Source organism: Lemur catta, chromosome 11, assembly GCF_020740605.2.
Source record: "Lemur catta isolate mLemCat1 chromosome 11, mLemCat1.pri, whole genome shotgun sequence".
NCBI classification, from domain to species: Eukaryota; Metazoa; Chordata; class Mammalia; order Primates; family Lemuridae; genus Lemur; species Lemur catta.
The window spans coordinates 80,072,450-80,095,006 of NC_059138.1; the positions used below are offsets into that span (position 1 = coordinate 80,072,450).

Consider the following 22,557-nt stretch of genomic DNA (forward strand, 5'->3'; position numbering starts at 1 on the left):
GAGTGTCAGGCATTTAAGAGATTAGTGAATGGCTAGGGCTGAAGTGCAGAATGGGGACCTGCCCAAAGGAGAGAGTTTTGCAGAATTCCAGTGTTGCTGGGAATGGGGAATGAAAGCAAGAATGCTGTCTCATTCTGACTCGGCAACATCTTTTGTTAATACTATGAGCACACATACATACCATAATAGATAAAAAGATAAAATGGCCAATAATAGCCTCATGTTCAATACTATATTGATATATATGACATAAATACGTGATATAAAGCTTTCAGAATATAAATGTTCCCCTTTCCATTTGACTAAATTAGAATCAGATTAGTTCATCTTTAGTTATCCTTCCATGCAATGTTATTTATAAACTCTATGCTTATATGGGAAAAAATGCATTCTAATAAGAAACAATCTAAGTATTAATATTAAGTGTCTATGCTGTGGTATTCATAATTCCCACAGGACTAATATGAATGTAGAAATGTCCATTAAATCATATGCACTGTGCCTCTGCAGGAAAATACATTAGGTTGCAAAGAAAAAATAAAGGAAATGCTGATTAAAAGATACTCAACATGGAAAATGCCTGAATGTTAGAGCTGAAAGGAACCCGAGAGACCATCTAGCCCATCGTCTCATCAGACAGATAATCACACTGAGGCACAAAGAATGTAAGGGCCAAGCAACAACAAGTCAGTAACTGAATGAGAACCAAGGAAGGCTTCAAAGAGTCAGAGCTCCTTAGCATCAAAATTAGAACTTCTGTTAATCTTTAGAGAGAAACACATACAAAATATTCTTAACAGGGGGGGAAAGTTATAGATTGAGGCATGTTCTCCTCTTTCAAAGTAAAGAGTAAATAATCAAAACAGTTTGAAATTCCATTTTGCCAAAAAACAACTTTTCCTCTGACTAGAGTATATCTATAGTTCATTTAAAACTGTTAACAGAAGCAGAGGAATTCCCTTTTTCATTGCAAAAGAAAAGTGCTTTTTTCTTCTTCATATTTTCTTAATGTGAGCTAACCCAATGAACAAACAGCAAAGAAGCTATTTACCTCGCTTAAAATGGAAACTCCCACACTATCCTGACCACAGACACTCCTCTATCAATAACACTGGCAAGTTATCAGACTGACTGAAAATATTAAATTTTAAGGGCCTTTGACAGTGCCTCAGAAACACTCACTTTTAGCCCATGAATATTCACTATAGAGCACTATAGAGCAACTAATTTTCTTTTCAGCTTAGACATGGAAATTGGTAAGACAGGGAAGGAAATAAGGTAGATAAATAAGAAACCTGTTCTCAATGGATAGCAACAGCTGCTTAAAGTATGCATATGAGGAAATACACAGGAACCCCTGAGGCTGCCTCTAATATATGGCCGTGAACAGCTGACAGAGAACCTTTCCTCATATTTGGCCACGATTTTCTCAAGAGTGAGGTCTATTTCAGCCATTTCAGACCAGGACTTATTTGTGAAGGTCAATTTACAGGAAGAAAGAGAAAATTTTTATTTGTTTGAAATAAACTGTAAACATCTTCTGAAGCCCAGGCAATCAGTATTCTCTAAGATTATAAATACTAACAAGATTTTAAAATCCTCTAGGACAGGAGTTATGTCTCTTTCTATAATTATAATTTGAAATATGAATATGCTTTCACAATGACTCATCAACAAATATTTAATGAGGATTGATCACCACGCACAGGCGCTGCACTAGATGGCGGATGGTGCAAAGGGAAAGAACACGTGGTCTCTCCCCAGTGGAGCTTAATATTCAGTGGCACAGGCAGAGCCATGCACAGCTAACCCAAACTGGAAGTGGCTTTAAAGGCCACGAAAGAAGATGGTGCCACATCCCCTGCATGGTTAGTGACCATAAAGGTGAACTGAACCCAGATGAAAATTTCAAATGGAAACTGTCGGGTAGAGCAATAAGGATCAGTCTCCCTTCAAATAGCACGTATATAAAGTTGAAAAGTAAAGAGACCTGCCAGTGGAGGAAATATTCCAGAGACACTGTCAGGAAACATATCTAGTAGAAGAACTACCAGGGTATCCACAATAAGAACCCCAGAAATGTTTATTCAAGAAAAAATCATCAGAAATATGATTTCCTCTTTTTACCAGTTACAGACTAGGTGAAGCCATGAGTTTACATAAAAAGCATTTTGTTTTGTTTTTAAGATAAAATAAGTTTTAAATAGCAAAATTTTAATATTCTAGGTAATTACACATTTTTAAAAGGTCAGACAGCTTTTATGCCATAATATTTAAATAAAAGTTATATAGAAATAAATACATTTTTAAGGTTTGGTTTTATATCCCTTTGTGAAATTTGGATATTATTTCTCAAATAACACACCTGAGAATGGATGAGAGGAAGGAGCTGAGTTAGAGACAGTGATTTCAGTTGGATATCATTTCATTCCACGTCCTAATATAGGACGCCTGTCGCTTGTAATGCTATTGAACAATATGCCCATCAAACATCAGGTGTAGAAAAACAAGAAATATGGCTTCTTTATAATTCAAAAACAATTTTTAAAAGCAACAATGTTTCTCACTTTGTGAAGACAAAGTGTTAACAAGTAAGGACAGTAGTATGTGCTTAAAGAATCTTGCTGTTTAGTGTATGTCTCTACATATATCCAAATTATAGTCTAAAATACAACCCTGTTTTTCATGTATTATTTCAGGAATATAGAACATAATGTAATCCTTGGCCAGAAAATTCACTCTTTCAACATCTCTATTATCTGTAAACAAATGTATGTATAATTGGAGGGCAGATTTGACAGTACCCGCTGTGCCAAAGAGAAGGGGACCATTTGCAGTAGTTATTCTCTGTGATATCGCTGGACTCTGAATTGAGCTGGGGTTCGCAGCTATATGGTGAAATTGGCCCTCAGAGACCATTTTTCCAATTATCAGGAAAAAATCTGACCAAAGCCATTTAAAAATGAAACCTGACCTACACTTCAACTCTACAACAATGGTCTGCCTGCTCCAAAACAATGCATGACCTTTAAATCTTAAATTATAAAATACTTTGTTGAAAGTGTAATGTATTTAGCTTTTATCTAATAATATAAAGAAATGCAATCATTCACTTGCAAAAACCAGAGAAAGAAATAGCAAAAAAGGTCCCATTTTCATTACTTACAAATGAAATTACCAGCCACAATAAATGAGTTTTTTCACAAATTCGACTGGAAATTTTGATTTGGATGTTAATAGACATAAAAATAACAGTCTGACCCAAAGCTTAATATATATGAAAGTGGTCTTAAATGTGAACTTTTAAATATTCCTTCCTTTCCTTTTACCTCTTTGTTCTTTGTGCACAGAAAAATTCTAATATTTAAACTATCCTTAGTATATGTTTACCTTATTTCTTCCCTATATATTTATTTTACTATATATTTGCTAAAGGAAAATCAGTACACAAACTTCGTTTAGCGATGAAGACATAGTATACATGAGGAGGCCTAGAAAGAGTCAAGGATAACTTCAGAAATAAGCACAGGACTAATGAAAATGCTAACCCCCAAGCTGATTGATTCATTCCACTTACATTTATTGAGCACCTGCTATATGAATTTTGATTGTTCTTATGAGGTTTATAAACCATTTGTAAAACTGGCCCATCAGGGTACCAAGTCAAATCTTTGACTATTAATTGGATTTCAATTTTATAGGTATATGCTTTGTGCTAGGGACTATGGTTTTAAAGATGGATGCATAGAAATAAACACACACAGCAGGATCTATTAAAGAAATTAACTGTGAATTTAGTAACTTCCATTGTGGGTTATTTAGCAATGAAAGGACATACTAATCATATTAATCTTTATATTTAATGATGCAATAAAAAACACCTGGGCACTCATAGATGCATTTTGATCCCATTTATGATATCAATTAGAAAAAAACATTTGCAAAAGGGGCAACTAGTGTTGGAATGTGTATTTATTAGTATCTTAACCTATTTTAATTTGGCCACATTTTCAAATTCAGTTTTCAAACCTTTCACACTGTCAGTGGTCAATTCCTTGGCCGTGCAATCTGTCATGATGCCACCAAAAAGGAAGAATTAAGTCCAAGAAGATCAAAACCTCATGATGGTTCTGTTACTCACCAGACTTGTGACCTTGGGTGAATGTCCTAACCACTCTGACCTCAGTTTCTTTACCTACAAAATGGAACTCATGAGGTCTTCCTCAGGAGATCAGTGTCAGAATGAAATCTGATATTGAGAAAAAAATGTGGAAAGATTTTTGTGAACTAAAAGTAATAAATCCACACCATGAATTTTAGCTGAATCCTAGTTCAGAGGTTATTTGGGGGTAGAAAGATTATCAAAGACATTGTTGATCCAGCCTAAAAATTTTAATATGAATTGAATATTAGGTAATATAAAGAAATAACTCCTATTAATTCCCTTAGCTGTGATAAAAATGTTAGGATTACAAGAATAATGTCCTGCTCTCAGAATACGCTTGCAGAAGTATTTAGAAGTAAAGCGTCATGATACATGCTACTTAGTTTCAAATGATTCAGGGAAGGGGAACAGCGTGTATACACGCAGAGAGAGGGAAGAGGTGAGGAAGAGAACAAGAAGTAAAGTGAATGTGGCAAAAAATAATTGTTAAATCTGGGTGGAGGGATACATGAAGTTGATTTTACCATTAGTTGAATTTTTTATATATTTGGAAATTTTCTAAATAAAGAGAAGAACAAGAATTAAATGAAATGGGCCGGGCGCGGTGGCTCACGCCTGTAATCCTAGCACTCTGGGAGGCCGAGGCGGGCGGATTGTTTGAGCTCAGGAGTTCGAGACCAGCCTGAGCAAGAGCGAGACCCCGTCTCTACTAAAAATAGAAAAGAAATTATACGGACAGCTAAAAACATATATATAGAAAAAATTAGCCGGGCATAGTGGCACATGCCTGTAGTCCCAGCTACTTGGGAGGCTGAGGCAGGAGGATCGCTTAAGCCCACGAGTTTGAGGTTACTGTGAGCTAGGCTGACGCCACGGCACTCACTCTAGCCTGGGCAACAGAGTGAGACTCTGTCTCAAAAAAAAAAAAAAGAATTAAATGAAATAATGTCATTAATGGACGTGGCTCCTATTTGATGCAGCTAGTGCTTAGCTGATACTCTGACCTCCAGTTTAGGATGGTCACCATCCTGTCACACTTGCTTCTGTGCAGTGTGCACATTACATTTGGTTTAAAAAAATGAACATAAGAAGTTTGAACCCTCTAAAAAAGAACATCACAGAACCCATCAGGGTCAAAAGCTGAGAGGAGGTGAAGTTCTGTTTCCTTAGAAACAGCAGACACCTACAACATAGAGGTTAAGGACGCTGACTCTTGACTCTAACCACCTGGATTCAAATCTGTGATGGGAGGAGGAAGATCACCTCAGATGACTTTTTTAACTCTTGACTCAATTTTCCCAACTGTATGATGCTGAATAAAAATACTATTGCTCCTATCTTGTAATATCATTGTAAAGATTAAATAAAATAATGCACTTCAAATGGTGCCTTGCACATAGTAAGTACCCAAATGTTAGCTATTGTTATTATGAAAATAATAATAGAAGGGTAATAATACCATTCTATTCCAGTGTACCATGATATGAGAGGTCCCATCAGCATTTATTCAGGAATGCTCTTTCACCTATTAAACTAAACCTGAGGCAATATATTTAGAAACTTTCTTTAAGTTTTGTTCTATCCCTATAATTTTCACTTTAAAAAACCCTATTTACCTATTCTTGCTTTGGCCCTCTTTACAGAGAATTCTGATAAAAGCAATGAAGTTTCCACATGACAAGTTTTTATGTCATTCCCAAACATCCACAGAATTTCTTAAATTAGTATAAATCTAATGTTTTATATTATAAAAGCTATAAATTCAATTAGTAAAAAATGAAGCAAATGTTTCAGAACTCTTTTCTGAACTTATAATATCTGCATTCTATGTGCCCTTACAGTTTCCAAAGGCATGTTTATTGTTTATACACCATTACGTTTGACCTTCACAGCAGTCCCCTAAATGGTCTGATCAGTCATTAGCCCCAGATTACAGGTCGGGAAAATGACAGCCATGGTAGGGAAATGAAATCCACTCAAAGTTGTGCAGAAATCATAGGTGGGAAGTCTTATCCAAGCCTTACAGATCCACTCTGGCCACTTGCCCACATCCCTTCTCTGGGCTTTCACTCCCTCATCTGTGCAGGCTACCTGTGCTGTCAGATTCATCGTGCCTTTCCTGAGAGAACCTACACCGCATCCCCGGGGCTGGCCATCCCACTCTGGACTCTGAGCCATCTATCAGGCAACACCTAACAGTTACTTACTCAGAGCCCACAATACTACATCAAGACAAGGGGAGAGCAACAGTTCTGGCTACCTACAAGTAATAAAATAAAAGCAAGATAGAAAGACCTAGAGAGACTATGAACAACCAAATTTGTCAAGTAAACTGAGAATGCCAGTTCTTTTTACTAAGGTACCTCAAAAGGAATTCCACTTCTGGTCCTTCCTGACTGAAGAAAAGTTACTTATCCTCTGTTAGACTCAGCTTCCTCACCTAGAGAGTGTGACCACTGCCACTAGCCAGTCAAGCTATGCTGACCACAAAAGAAGAAAATGTGTGAGAAGTATCTAAAAATACCTAGCCCTTAGTAAGATCTTGATAAATATTTATAAAGTTGAAATAAACCTTATGAATGAAGAAATGCAGAAATTTTAAATGTGTTATACAACAGAGAGTAGAAAATATAGGCGGATTATCCCTTATCTGAAATGCTTGGGACCAAAAGCGTTTTGGATCTCAGATTTTGAAATATTTGCATTATGCTTATGAGTTGAGCATTCCAAATCTGAAAATCTAAAATCTGAAATGCTCCAATGAGCATTTCCTTGAGTGTCATGTCACTGCTCAAAAAGTTTTGGATTTTGGAGCATCTCGGATTTTGGATTTTCAGACTAACAAAGCTCAGTCTACATATAACCCAATATTATAAATTAGATATCTTGATTTTAATTAAATACACAGATGCTTACCTACTGCGGTTTGTTATCTAAAGAGACATTTACAATCATTTTACTAGAATTATCTTACCCTAAATTACAGCTAAATAAGCTCCACCAAATATCGAAAGTACCAGTAGTAACGGACATTTGGCTAAAATATGTATGTTTAATTTTGCAGAAAATTTGAACTTTTACATTTTATGAAGCAACAAGAACATGGTTATGCATGTTATCAGGAGGAGGAAAAGGAGGCAGGTAATTTTCCTGAGAAGAACATTTGAGAAGGCAGAGTGGGACAGGTTTGGGTGGGGGAGTAGGCAGTGAAAAACCTGACCCAGAGCATTAAAGATTCTAGAAGACATGGTGCAATACCTGGTCACTCCACACACTCTGAAAGGTCCTGGGGCTCCCACTCTATGGCTCTCTCCGAAGTGAACATCTGTTTGAGTACTGGGATATCCCTTCTCTCCCAGAAAATGTAAGAACCTCCTAAACCCTTATCTTATGCAGGAACTCGATTGTGACCTGTACACTCACCAGTTGGTTCTGGTAGGCAGTGACTGCCGTAAAAACTGTCTCTGGGAAGATAAATGTTCTAAATTCTTCAGACTTCAGATTGAGCAATGAGGCCGTGTGGTCTTTCTTCTTAATGATGTGCACCCTCGGCTGGTACTTATGCATTGAGTTCAAAATTATCTACAAGAAAAAGATGGGAAGTACTGAATTTTATATATTTACACTGCTAGACAGGCCAATTTACAGTGAGACCAAAAAAAAAGAAAGAACCATAAGATTTATAATTTCAAAGTCAATTTTAAGATTAGGTTCTACCTTTTCCATTCATAAGATACTTCAGAGTCATTGTGGCGAATCATATTTTACCAAAACAACTGAGTAACACATGTTGTTTCAAGTGTTCTTTCTGAAATGATTGTAGGGGGGTCATCTGAAGGATAAGTTTTATTTATTTTTTAAAATAAAGTCCCCAAAATATTTTTTGTTTGCTAGTCTGATTAGACCAAAGGACACATGTCTAAATTTTCTAAAATAAGAAATCATATATTCTAGGGGGCCAGATTACTATTTACGGGGGAAAACGAAACAATTTAGAAAGGCAGTATGGTGTGAGACAGACCTGGGTTAGAACACTGAATCTGCCACTCGCTAGCCCTTTAATCTTAGCTCAAGTGATCTCACCTCTTCAACCTCCAGTTTTCTCAAATGTAAAAATAGTACTAACCTCATAGGGCTGTGGTGAGAATTAGATGATATGACCTTTGTAAAGCACATAGGAAACAGGAAGTGTTCAGTAAATGTGAACTGTATTATTTATGACAGCCTCCTCGATTCCTCACTTCCAGTTATAAAACTGAACTTGAATCACAGTGATGGCCGTCTTCCACTCTATAGCTAATAAAAATTGCTACATACTCTGAAGTCATAAACATACCATGGTCAACAAGGCAGCCAATAGATAATATTTTTATATGTAGTTTTAAAGTACAATATAAAATTTTACCATATGAAATCTGGGCAATAAAATTCACTTTCAGATATAGAAGGTTGCCCACATCTTCCCACATGCCACCCAGACACCTATCTAAATCTGCAAAATTGGGCATGTCTTTCCCGTGATGAGAGGGCTCACATTGTATACTCTCCTCCCCAAGGACCGAGAGGAGAGTCTGGTTCTCAGGAGACATTTGATAAACAGTACAGCAGGATTGATGGTGCTCACTGCTGGCTGCTACTGCTGATGTTGCAACTGATGGCTCTCTTGCCTTCTTGGCTAACACGGTGTGGAGAATGACTGTTTCTGCTGATTGACTTTAGCAGAGTTATATACTAGTCACCCGCGTGATAACCAATATATAATCAATCTCTCTCTGTGCTGAGATGTAAGCCAACTGAAAGTTACAGGGCATTAACTGGGACTGAATTTTGAACACACTGCCTTTTTATGATCCCAAACTGGAACAGGAATAAGTAAAACAAGTGAAATCTTTAAATAAATCAAAATAAACTTTAAAAAATGATAATGTTATCTGTTTGTTCCAAGGAGTTCAAGATATTGATACCCAATCATAAAACTGGAATAAACTTACAGCAACAAAAGCAAACATTTTCTTCCTAATACTATTAATAATATAAGAAAAAACTTAACATTCATCATATGTCCTACTGAGAAGATAGGAAGGATTTTCAAATCACTCCCATCCACTCACACATACATATACCAAAATGGAAAAAGCCATAAGCTTTAAATAAGCTTCCCCTCCCTCCCTCACTTCTACCATGCAAAGGTCAATTTCCTTTGGGAAAGGGTCCTGGATAGGCTCAGACCCCAGACTAAGTCTCTCAGCCCCCAGGGCTCCCTGACTCTGCTCAAGACCTCATGGGGCTAGAGAACACTAGCAGAAGTATGGAGCCTGCTTCACTCATGAAATTCCTGGGAATAAGAAAAGTTTCCTGTTGTAAAAGCAAAAATGCATCTATAAGAGGAGCTTCTTCAGAACTGATTCAAAGAAATTAGCTAAACAACATAGGATCTAAGAATCTTTCTTTGTAGTTTTCATAACACTAATTCCAGTGACAAAGGGTTATATTAAATATAAAACTTTTAAAGCGAAAATGCATATAGGCAACCATCTAAGACTAAACAATTTGTCAAGGTCTAATCTTGGCATAATCAGGCTAGAACCCAGAGCTCCTGAAACCCAGTTTACCACCCATGAAGCTGATGTTAAAAGAAAAACATTTCAATTCTGGACAGCTGATCTCAAAATGCACTCTCAAGTCTTTTTAGAAAGACCCAAATAATTCCTCTACAAGCTCACGTGTAGAAAATACCAGAACCATAAAACAATTTCATTCTTCCCTTCAAGGATTTCAGTTAGACCAAAAAAATTTTAATATGAATGATATTAAGAATGATCATTGACCTACAAAAAAATTACTCAGATACTTCATAAAATTTAACCTGAAAAAAAAAAAATCTGTCAGTGGAAGCATCTTAAAAGAAAAGGACAATTATGCCAACATTCTTAAAGATAAAGGTCAATTACCTTTTCTAATACATAAAACAACAAAACCCTTTAACCTACTTCCAATATGCCAGCAGCACCTCCAGCAGAGACGTGAGTTAACCTGATTCCCCTGATTTAGTTGTAATAAACAAGGTAAATGGATAGGAGTAACGCCTGAAGTTATTAATTTGGTTCCGGGTTTATTCTAACCACTTAAAACCATATCTAAAACTCTCATTGCAGAAGACAGTATTTGTGGGGAACAAAAAAGAGAAAAAAAGTTAAAAATTAAAAAAAAAAGAACTCTCTTATCTATCTAAGGCAATCTTTTTTGAGAAGGGTTTTGAAACACTTCCTCTAAATTGCACAGATCCAGTAAAAGCTAAAACCTTAAGTAACAAGAGCTATACTCAGTAAAGGGGATAAGACAGAGAATAATTACATCAGAATATCTAAACCAAGGAAACTATGTAAATACCCATACGCTTTCTGAGAAGGGGAGCAAAAAAGAAACAACGTGCTCCTCATCAAAAAGAAGTCTGCAACAGAAAGACAAATATATCACATATTCTCACTCATATAGGAGCTAAAAAAAATTGATCTCACAGAAATAGAGAGTAGAATAGTGCTTATTATAAGAAGCTGGGAAGGGTAGAGAGAAGGGGAATATAGGAAGAGGTTGGTTAAAGGGTTCCATATTATAGTTAGATAGGAGGAATGAGTTTTAGTGTCCTATAGCATAGTAGGGTGCCTATAATTAACAAGAATTTACTGTGTATTTCAAAATAGCTAGAAGAGAGTATTTTGAATGTTGTCAGCACAAATGATAAATGTTTGAGGTGACAGAAATTCTAATTGCCCTGATTTGATACTTACATATCATACACATGTATTGAAATACACTTGTAACCCATAAATATGTATAATTATTAGGTAGCAATTTTAAAGTTTTTTAAAAAGAAAAAAGTAGTATGTAAGTCTGCCTAAAGTTTGCTTAGCATAAAATCTAAAACAGAATTTTTATATGACTCTTTATTTAAGAGTATGGAATCACATCCAAGACAGTGGCTTAAAAAAGCATTTTATCAAATGTGTAAGGGCCTGCATCAATGGCCATTTGTTCTATTAACTATTATTAAGAGCTCAGATTTCTAATTTCCCTTTCTTCCACATTTTAATAAACTATTAACATAAAATCAAACTTTTGTTTTTAATTATAGTATTTGTTTTTAATTAATATTATTTAATATTAAAGCATTCTCTATGCTTTAATATTCACAGAACTCTCCAAAAAGAGGTTACATAATAAGTAAACAGCACCGTCCCAAAGTTATTTGGACATAAAGCCCTTTTGTTCTATTGCATCTCACATGAATGTGTTCTACGGAACACACTTTGGGAAACCCCCATAGGAGGTCTTAGCTCCATTCCCTTTATGCCATTTTGTTATCTGATACACCCCTGCCAGAAGTTAGATGCTTAACCCAAGAACTGGCTGCAGTAGCCTCCAAAAAATGCTTATTTCCTTTGTTCAGTTGGCTCAGGTGGTGAAACAGTTGGGGAAGTCTTGGGACATACGTGGTATAGAAGATGCCTGATCCTCTTGCATAGAAATGGCACACAGCATCCCTGTAAATCTGTAGTCCCCAACCCCAGGACCTCTGCCAGTCTGCGGCCTGTTAGAAACTGGGCCTTGCTTCACTGCTGCCTTCCCCTCACCAGTCCATGGAAAAACTGCCTTCCACGAAACTTAGGAACTGGGCAGCACAACAGGAGGTGAGCAGCGGTCGCAACCGAAGCTTCATCTGTATTTGCAGCTGCTCTCCATCACTCACATCACCGCCTGAGCTCCGTGCCCCTTCCCGTGGAAGAATTGTCTTCATGAAACCAGTCCCCAGTGCCAAAAAGGTTGGGGACTGCTGCTGTAAATGACCTCTTGACAAAAGCAGTGAGGGTTCCCTGAAGAACACATAATGTTCTGATAGAATGACTCAGGGATGGAAGGTGGGAAGCAGAGAGGGAGACTAGAAAGGAATTCAGAGAGAGGAAGTTTTATGTGACTTGTTCATCCATCCCAGGAACCTGCACAGTCCAAGGCACCATACTCACATGGCCGTGTTGATCCAGTTCATTGTTGGTGAGTTTCACCTTTTCGAAAGACACCATCTGTTTGAGTAGCTGCTCGCCAGTAAAAGGAGAGTCTGGATGCACATACAGCCTAAGAAAGTTACAAGGCAATTTTACCGAGATATTTTTTAAAAATCTGTCTCTATGGGTTATAAAATGTTCTCATCCTAAAGGAATACATAAACCTGATGTAAATGGTAAATTTTATTTGCCCCATATGCCTCAAATTTATTAATACTACAATGCCAAAATAACTCTAAAACATGTAAAGTATTTCTTCATGTTCCAATGATCTAAAAGAGGTGATGCTTAACCAATTTTCTATTATCTGCTGAGCAAGGCATTTTTTAAAGGTGTATTGTCTTTTTCCATCTATCTAGTTAGCTACCGATCTACTTCTGCCAAACACAAAATCTTATTGTTTATCAAAAGATAAACTAGGTTACACTAATTGCATAATGAATTCCTACTACAAGCATGTCTAAAAACCAATGAAAGCATAAAGAAATTTTAAAATTTATTTTACTTTTTTACAGATGAGTCTGGTTCTGTTGCTCAGGCTGGAGTGAAACAGCATGATCATAGCTCACCACAGCCTTGAACTTCTGGGCTCAAGCAATCCTCCCACCTCAGCATCCCAAGTAGCTGGGACTACAGGTGCATGCCACCATACTCAGCTAATTTTTTTTAAACTTTGTTTTAGAGATGGGATCTTGCTATGATGCCCAGGCTGGTACTGAACTCCTGGGCTCAAGTGACCCTTCCACCTCAGTCTTCCAAGTTGCACAGATTACAAGAATGAACCACTGCACCAAATAATGTAAAAGAGAAAACAAAAGAATGTAAAAGAGAAAATAATTTTAGAGAATCTATTTTTTAAAACTTAAAGGTGACCCAGTTTAAAGTTTGTATTCTTTATAAATGCAAGACAGAGTTATTTTAATACAGTGACATGGAGAACTTTTAAAAGTCCCGTAGATCAGAGTTGAAAGTCTATTGCTTCTGGTAATTTAAACATTACTACTTGCACCATCAACTGTTTCTGTGCTCACTAAATGAGAGTTGAAACAAGCTGGATACACTTTAAATTATTCAATTTGTTTATCTGTAAACAGCTTTAGCAAAACAGTGCTTGGAGGGAAAAAATTATTTATCATTTATTGATCAGTTGCTATGCAGAAGGCAATCTTTTATTTACTCACATTTAAATGCAGGTCATTTGTTCTACCTGTGACCATCACCCTGAATACAACTCTTTGTAAATCCCAATCCTAGTATCTTCTTGACTTAAATCTTTCGGAAGTTAGAAAGAGACTACAGAACTAATGAAGGGGAAATGAAATCTTTGATTTAATAAGACGAATTTCTTTATCCATATAACAAGTTATTTGTATCTAAATTTTATATAGGATCCTTATAACTATAATTAAACATAAATATTTTGGTTGGGGCAAAAGTAAAGGGAAAAAAGTCACAAAACCTCTCTTTGTAATATTCATGTAAAGAACAAGAAGTCTGTGCCATGTTTTGTCACATAGGACTAAGAATAGAAGAATTGTGTACACATGCTGAAACTCACAAAGCCCACCAGGATCAATGCACAAAAAAGGCTGACAGTACCAAAGATTCTTACCAGACCTATGGAAGAACTTTAAAGCCTTCAGGCATCTGTCTGCCTGTTTATTGCATTGTTTTTAGTAGGAGTGCTCATAATTGTCTTTCAATTATTCTTTGGTAGTACAACCACTTTTCAAGTGTCATCTCTCCCAGGCTGTAACTTTATAGGTGCAGTTGTTTTCATGATCAGAACCACATTCTTCCCTCCAAAAAAGTCCAAAATTGTTTAAAGTCCTAAAAGTTGATATGATGTTCCCTCTTTCAGGATCACATTCACCATATGAAATCACATTAATAGAATATTAATTTATTTACATATCAATTATGTGCTTTAAAGAAAAAGAAAGGAAATGACCTATATGAAAATGTAACATTATTTGAGATCATAAATAACATTTTGACCATTATTATGATCAAATGATATTATCAAGCATGATCTCTTTTGATTAGAAATAACTGATCGATGAACTTCAGTCTAAAATAAAATGCTTCAAAGACCTAGAATCACAAAAAATTCTTACTACCAGTACAAAAATTAATTGCCTCTCAAGTTCTTCATGTTTCTCTTACGGAGGTAGAAAATATAATAAGCTCTTTTAATAATAATAAAGAATAATTGCTAAATTATCTAGAATATTTCTATCCCATTATGTACTAAACATTTTTATTTAATATCAATATAAATAAACTGAACTAGGATGAATAAAAAAAACATACAGGAAGCTCCTCCTCTCTCAAGTCCCCCAAGGACTTAAAATTCCAGCAATAGCTTAAACATGCTTCAGTTAAGATAGTGTATTGGTACACACTTTCCTTCTCCAACCAGAACAGATTAGTAACATAAACAAGACATGTCATATTTCCAAAGTCCTGCTGGCCTGCACCAGTTACTTCCCCATACCTTCAGATAGGAAGAAAATGTATGTTAAATAAGAATGATTAACTTCTTAGAGGAAATACTAGAAAAAAGGGGGGATTGCTTGCAGAAAATGGTTAGGAATCTGCTAAAATATACATTCTCTCTTTTTCTCTCTGTTTAAAACAATATTGAAAAGTCTGAAAGGAAGTTCAAGAATAATAGTAAATTGGCTATTTAATAGTAGAGAACACTAACTCTATTATTTTAATATCTATTGTAAACTGTTGACTATTGCTCAACTAAAAAAATGAGTAGCAAATTTTTAAAAATATCTTAGTCCTTCCTGACTGTTATTTAATATACTGATTTGGAAGGGTCAGGAAGATGTCCTTCCTAGTCTCTTACGAGAATGGAAAACTCTGAGAGACTGCTTTCAATCTCTTTTCTAGTGCTGTGGTCTCCAAACCCTGGGGCAAGGACCAACTGCTCCATGGACTATTAAGAACCAACCATACAGCAGGACGTGAGTGGTGGGTGAGCCAGGGAAGCTTCATCTGTATTTATAGCTGCTCCCCATCTCTCACATCCCCACCTGAGCTCTGCCTCTGCCCGCCCCCAGGTCTGTGAAAAAATTGTCTTCCATGAAACTGGTCCCTGGTGTCAAAAAGGTTGGGGACTTCTGCTCTAGCACACTTAACATACTATAAGCACAATAATGTGATCAACTACTAATTAATATTAATATTCTATTTGAACTGTATATGTAAATTATTGATCCTATGCTTTGACTATGACTCCAGACAAGACAAAAGACACTTACAAAGAACCAGCCATAACTTAAAAGTTCCTAAATCTGTACATCTAAATAAATTCTTAGCTCTGATACAAACTTTCAGTCAATAACAAAAAAATCAGATAGTCATAAAACAACTTAAATGCTGTGAGGCTTGGTTTTAGAACCCAAAATATACAGTCAGCTAATATTCTTTGTTTCACATTAAACTATGCAGTTAGATTCCTATAACTTCAGCTATTATTCATCTAATCAAATACATGTTCCCCCACCCTGCCAAAATGCTCATTTGATTAAAGCAACAACAATAAAGGTTTACTTGTGATTTTTTAAATAGTATACTCACAGAAAAACATTATAAGCAATGATTTCCACACAAATAAACATACATGACCCCTAATATATTAACTGAGCAATGTTTCATGTAAAAGAATATTAACTTTTGGTTGAATTATATTCATCCACTAAAATTATAAAGGGAAGAAAAAAAGAGTTGGCTTTTTCTTTTTTTACTAAAATTTCTGAGCCCTTTACTGGTCAAAAACAATATGATTTTACCTAAATGATGTTCATTATATGCAGATATAACCACATGCTTAACAAATATTTATTATAAGCAACCACTTTACTAAAATTCACTCTTCTAAAAATGGTTTTAGGGCAACCATTTCATCAGTCAGGTACTAAGTAGTAATTAAAAATGATGTGTGTGTGTGTGTGTGTGTACAAAATGGGTCCACATTTCTAATGAACACTCAAATTAAAATTTAAGAAAAGCTTTGAAATGAATTACTATATAATGAAAGATAAAATTAAAGATCAATGTTTTCTCTACGCACAAACTGCCTTTCTCAGAGAGTAGCCCATTTTTCATAGTCAATCCTGGAGTGTCCGAGCTTGGAATGCTTTCTTGCCCAGAGCCCGGTGCTTTAAAAACAAACCTGCTTAAAATCCATAGAAGCGGAGACATTCTGCCAGAAAAGTTAATAGGCACATTTTGCTTGGGCGAAAAATCACCAACCTGGCTGGCAGCGGAGGGTCAGCCTTGCCGGCCACCAGCCAGGAGGACCGGTGGTAGGCGTAGCGGTACCTCTTGTTGTCCACAGGGACTATGTCCATCAGGACTATGTACTTGGCTTCGGGATCCACGCCAGAAAATGACACCCGGATGGTTGGAAACATCCTCCTGACAGAGAGACAGAGAGAAACGCCCCTGTTCACACTGCCTCCTGAACTGACTGGAATTAGGGAGGGAGGGAGAGAAAAAGTCCAACTCCCCTTCCTATCTGGTCAGTCCCCAAACCCTCCTTGCCCTCACTGCTAGGTGAAAAGGGGTGGGTGTGTGTGTGTGTGTGTGTGTGTGTGTGTGTGTGTGTGTTAAAACCAAAAGGTCTGTGATTAGGGAAAATCCTATGCATTTTAATGACCAAGCACATTAGGACCCAAAGTCTCAGGAGCTGACCCAGTCCTGCCACCCGCATCCCAGCGAGAAAACTCCTGCAAAATAAGAGCCAACAGCGGGGTTCTCTGATGGGTTTCAAAGACCCTCCAGGTATTTTCCAGTGTCCCAAGAGCTGGAGCAACCAAATTCAGCAGACCACTGACCTTCAGAGCCTTTGCCCTGTCCCAATCCCCCGCACCCCGTCGGCTTCCTGCAGGGCCAGAGCCTGCCAGTCTCCAGAGCCAAGAGGCCCCCATGCCTCCTTCCCACTGGGAATGTTATCGTTTCGAATTTCATTCTTCCGCCCCATTTTAATTTTAGTTTTTAATAGGAGCTGGCAGCTTCTGCAAATTGAGGCTGATACAAGGGACATACCCACCTTCCTCAAATCACTCAGCAGCCCATCCTGCACCCTGGGCACAAATTGCCCTTCTCTGGAGATCCAGACAAACCCTCCCAAGCTGCAGGAAGCGGAGACTTGTGCTCTGCCAGGCAGTGCACCTCCAGAGTCCCTGCGCCCTTCTCATCAAAGCTAGGGTGGGGCTTCCCATGCCAGATCCCAAAAGCAGAAACCAGTTCCACAGCTCTTTTCAAAGGCAAATTGGTGGAGAGAAGCCCTCCTAGAGAGCAGCTGCCTCTCCGTTCTCCTAAACCAGCTGGCTCTCATCTAATTCCTGGAAGCCCCCTAAGCCATCCAGGACTCCTCCCTGACTCTCCACTCCCTACCCCCCAGGGCCCAACTACCTGCCGGACTTGGTGATGATCATCTCGGTACCCAGCTCGTGGAATTTGTCCCAAAGCTCCTTGGTCTCCAGGCTGCAGGCAATTTTGGCCATTTCCTCGCTGGGGATGATGGGGGTGGTAGGGATGAGCGGCTCAGTGCAGAGAGAGGAAGAGGCTGGGCTGCTGCTGCCGCCTCCGCCAAACTCCCCATGAGCATCCAGGCTGGTCAGCTCACCCAGGGGCTGGGCACAGGATGACTTCTCCACAAATTGCTCTGGAGGCAAAGAGAATGGAGAATGACAGCTCACATTGCTCAACAAGGAAAGATCTTAAAAGGAGAACAGTGTAACTAAAATTGGCACCTGGATTTGACTCAGCAAAAGTTAAGCTCAGAAACTCCAGGATGGTAGGCATTACCCATCACTATACAAAATGGTGCCTGGGATTCCCATGGAGTGAGGTGCCCAGTGCTCACTCACTGAACCAAACTAGTGAGTTCTAGAGCCATGGCTTATTACCACCATTACTGAAACCCACGTTGGGGAATAAAAATGTGAGGAGTGGAGAAGGGAAAACATGGTGATCATGAGAAATGAAAAGCAAGTAATCCTATAGTTGTCCTTCTCAAATTATACACTTTGCAGTTGTGTGGGACCTGGTTCCAGTCCTGCCTCTTTAACAACCAAGAGAGACTCTCTCCATGGAGACCCATGGAGTGAGGAGATCAGCACCTTCCTCACTTTAAGAGGAACCTTCCCTTCCCTCCTGGAGCCCTCTCCCCATAAGATAAAAGGGAAAGGATGATAGGGGGGTGGGAGAAAAATGGAGATGTGGTTTAAAAAAAAAAATAGTCACTTCACTTGTGTGCCTGGCTCTCACTTTTCTAGGCTTACAGATGAGAGAGTGAGATTAGAACATTTTTATAAATGTTCTAATGTTATATTTCCTTCCAGCCTAAGATCTTAGGAAAAGACATTAGCATCAAGTTTGCTAAATCACAGGATCAGGCTCTATGGGCAATTTTTTGAACTAGGCATGGAACAATTATGGAGGGGTGATGTGTATCATTTTTTTCTCACAAAAAAAAAAAAATGTGCTAGAAGTGAGGAAAACAACCCCAACCCTAGGCTAGAGGCCATTAAAGGGGGAAGATTGCTTTGCCATCCTCCACCAGGTTGGAATACCACTGCCTATGAACCAAACATTCTCCTCCACAGCTGATAAGGGCCCAGGACTACACCAGTCACTTTGATGGAATACAGGGGGGCTTTTGTAATCGTCCCAATTATCTTCCATCCCTTAAAAAAGAAACTACTTGAATTAGCAATGTGAATCAGATCACTTAGAACACTGTTCCAAGTGCCCTCAAGGAATCAGAACAAGTTTTAAATGTACATATGTACATTGTACATGTAGATGATATAGCATATGTGACATGTATATATCACAAAGTGTTTTGTTATTTCCCACACTTCTCCTTGACATAGCGAAAATAGGAAATAAAGAAATTTTACCTTTTCTTCTCATGCAATGATAATCCAACTCATGGAAATGTTTTAAATTAGTAATAATCAAATTAACTGCCATCCTGATCTTTTTTTCAAATTCAAAGAAAGGGAACCAGGCCACGGCAAAATCTTATTTTCTACTAATATTTTCAGAAATACATTCACACAATGTCATATTAAGAAGTAGCCTTAAAATTTTTCTTATTTTCTGACAACTGAAAGAGGCAAATGCCCTAAGCCCCAGACCAATGCGTCAGGGTTGGGAAGTGGAGGAAGAAGAAAATAAAATATAAATGCTCTAGTGGACTAAAGCAGTTCTTTTAAATAGACTTTGTAAGTTTAAATGGGCAATCACAGGACACTTTGGGAACCCTCCCCTCCACAATTCCACAGTTTGCTTTAACAAAGGTACCACATTCTCTTTTAACAGAACCCCTTAGGTGTTCCCCTTGCTCCAGTCCTTGGTTTGCAGTCATTGATTGTGCTGTGCCGAACTGGCAGACAAGAACGCCTGCTAGTTCTTTCCGAGTCTATCTCAAAAGCCAGGGGAAGGATGCTCATTTTACAGACTGTAATGTGGTGGTGGCATAGACAGGGTGTTGTGAGCTGGGGCCAGCTTTATAGTCGAGAATTTATAAATTTAGACAGTGGTTTTTCTTAGGAAAAGAGAGAAGGAAGTAATATTGAAGTGACAGTGCAGCTGAGGTTGGCATGTTTCCCTGTCTGCACTTCTGTCAAGAATTTTAACCTGAAATCCTCTTTTCCTGCTAGGTACCAAACCAAGGTGGGGGTGTTTGCAATGAATTCAGGGGCCCCCTAAACAAGAGTGGATAATGTTGGGAAGTCCCACAATATGATTTTGAAATTGGTAGTTATTTTCCCCCCTAAACAATTGGGGTTTGTTTTATGGGTTGCTAACATTTCTTTGGCAGGTTTAGACTTAGAGGCGAGGTAAGGGGGAAGAACCAGGGAAAAGGAGTGAAAACCTTGGAGGAGAGACTTTCTGTTTTCTGGAGATCTTCCGGTTTCTTTTTCCTTGGTTCTAAATTGCTACAGGAATTTTAGTTCTCTCGTCTCTCTGTCCAAGCACCTTATTTTTCATCTCTAACACTTCTTCTTTCATATTATTATTATTATTTGGCTGTAATACGTTAAAGTGTTGGGAAGGTTGGGGGAGGAAAGGAGGGTTAAAAAAGAAAAATTACCTTAAGTTTGTTATGACTATTTTTACTATTTTAGGGATACCAAATAATCAGGATATGTAATAATTATTTCCTGAGGACCCAAGAGACGATGTCGGGAACACTTCTTTCTGTCTGAATTGTAACGGGATTTTAAAACACTTATCTCCAGCAGTTGCTTTTCCATACAATTCATACTAGTGCTAAGGAGAACATAATTCCTCTTTCCCTTTACTGTGAGCCTAGTGTCTTCTATAAATGGCAAAGGTTGTTAAATAAACAATATAACTAAAAGTTGAGGAATTTAGGAAATGGTTACTGGTTAATGTTTTTGCCAGTCTCAACCGAAAATGACGACAGTTATAAAATGATGTCTTACTGATAAGTCTGGAGCTTCTGCGAAGAAAATGTTCCTGTGGGGAAAACTGGCTTATCCCACAGCACTCTACAGTGGTTTTGAGGAGCTGTTTAGTCTATTCAAATCAGAGGGAAAACAAATTTAAACTGGTTTCTTGAGAAGTTGCTTAGTGTCTCCTTGGTTTCAAATGCACAAGCAGGTGTCACATGCGCCAATAAATCCTGTTGGGCCTTAAAAGGGGGGTTATTATTCTTTATCCCTGAATGGTTTTATTCCAACAAACGTACATACACACACATCCCTATTTGTCCAACCCGACAACGGGATTCTAGACAAACAGGGAGAGCGACTAAACCAAATGGAAGATGCGACCCTCCCAGTATGTAACAGACTGTGAGGCCCCCAAAGAAGACTTGGGCCGAAAGGAAAAACTTCCCATCCGCGGTGTAGGGCTCGTGGCCTGGAGACTGAGGGACAGACGAATGCGCAGCATGTCCGTCCCCTGCCCACCACGGACAGCCAGACGGCTCGACTTACCCAGGGGTTTGATGGTGTTCTCCGTCGCTTCCTTCTCCTTGGAGCCGCCGCTCGACATGAGTGCGGCGATGGAGAAGGCGTTGGCCCGGGAGGAGAGCTGGGGCTTGGGAGACGCCGTGAACTCCATGGCCCCCCGCGCGCGGTCCTGGCCAGGGACGGGGTCTGCCGAACTGCCGTCCAGCTTCCCCAAGGAAGACAAAGACCCGAAACACAGCGCAAAGTTTCCGAGTGCAGTCACAGCCACAGAGGAGCCGGGGACCCCAGAAGGGTCAGTTCCAACCTCCCCAGAGCTCCGCACTGGCCTCTCCTCTCCCCCACCGCAAAGCCCCGGAGCCGCGGAGACTTCGAACCAACTGCAAAGGAAGGAAGAGGACCAACTGGGGACTCCAGCGGGGCGCACGCCCTAGCGCGCTCGGCAGGACTACAGACTGCACCGCCCGAAGCCGGAAACGAGCATCAGCTGAGCAAAGCCCAGGGGTCCCTGAGCACCCAGTCCGGATCTTTCCTTCCTCCCAGCCTGGGCACAGCAGGAGCGTCCCAAGCTGCAGGGAGGTGGCTGGCTACCTGTCGAGCTAGGGCGCCGGCGCCAGGGAACCCGAGCGCTGGCGTGCGGAGCGCGGCGCGACGGACACTGCGCCCGGGCGCTCGCGGCCCTGCGCCTTAATTTGCTGGCAGCGGCGATCCCGGCGGCCCGCAGCCAGTCAGCGCCGCCCCACGTCACCGCTTCCTGATTCCGCCGCCGGGGGCGGGGCCCTGGGCCAGGCGGGGAGGGCACGCCTAGGGCGCGGCGCCCGTGTGCCCTCGCGCCGCTGCCGGACCCGAGCGCGGCACCGGGTCGGAGAAAGGGGTACCCCCACCACGGTGGCGCAGTTGCCGTGGGCACCGCCGCACCCTGGGGCGGGAGGGCAGTGCGCACTGTCGGGAGAGGGCACTTTTGTCGCGGCCTAACACCCGGGATCCGGGCGTGGCCCAGTTCGGGGACCGAGATCAGAAAAAGCCTCTGGAAGTTCTCACTTCTTCCATTTCTTTTCTGACCCGCGTTCAAAGTTCCAAAAGAAAGTTGGGAAGTGCTGAGTAGGGCGGAAACCGGTGTGGCTGAGCCGGCGCCAACGGGCCAGGTCCCCTACTCTGGGCAACTCCCAGGGTTGAGACTCCTACCCGATGGTACCCAAATTCTCTCCTTGACCGTGGGGCTGAACAAACGCAGCCCTGAGAAAGCTAAGCTGAGGGAGAGCTGGAAGTATTTGGCAAAGGATGCTGCTTTCAGAACCGTGGGATCTGCTGCACAGAGGCGCACCTCTCGCCTGGGGTTCCTATTCGCAAGGGGGACTCTGGA

General features: G+C 39.6%; 1 protein-coding gene across 1 annotated transcript in view; it reads right to left on the bottom strand.

The window, feature by feature from the left end:
- The window catches only part of TBX20 (T-box transcription factor 20), a 54,013-nt gene extending 32,108 nt beyond the window's left edge, over window positions 1-21,905 (bottom strand). The window contains exons 1-5 of the mRNA XM_045564417.1: window positions 21,222-21,905; window positions 17,659-17,911; window positions 16,495-16,659; window positions 12,187-12,295; window positions 7,589-7,747 (exon numbers count right to left, since the gene is read on the bottom strand). Coding sequence (XP_045420373.1) covers window positions 7,589-7,747; window positions 12,187-12,295; window positions 16,495-16,659; window positions 17,659-17,911; window positions 21,222-21,348 — 813 coding nt within the window. The 5' untranslated portion in view covers window positions 21,349-21,905. The remainder of the gene's footprint in view (window positions 1-7,588; window positions 7,748-12,186; window positions 12,296-16,494; window positions 16,660-17,658; window positions 17,912-21,221) is intronic.
- Between the last annotated feature and the right edge of the window lie 652 nt (window positions 21,906-22,557).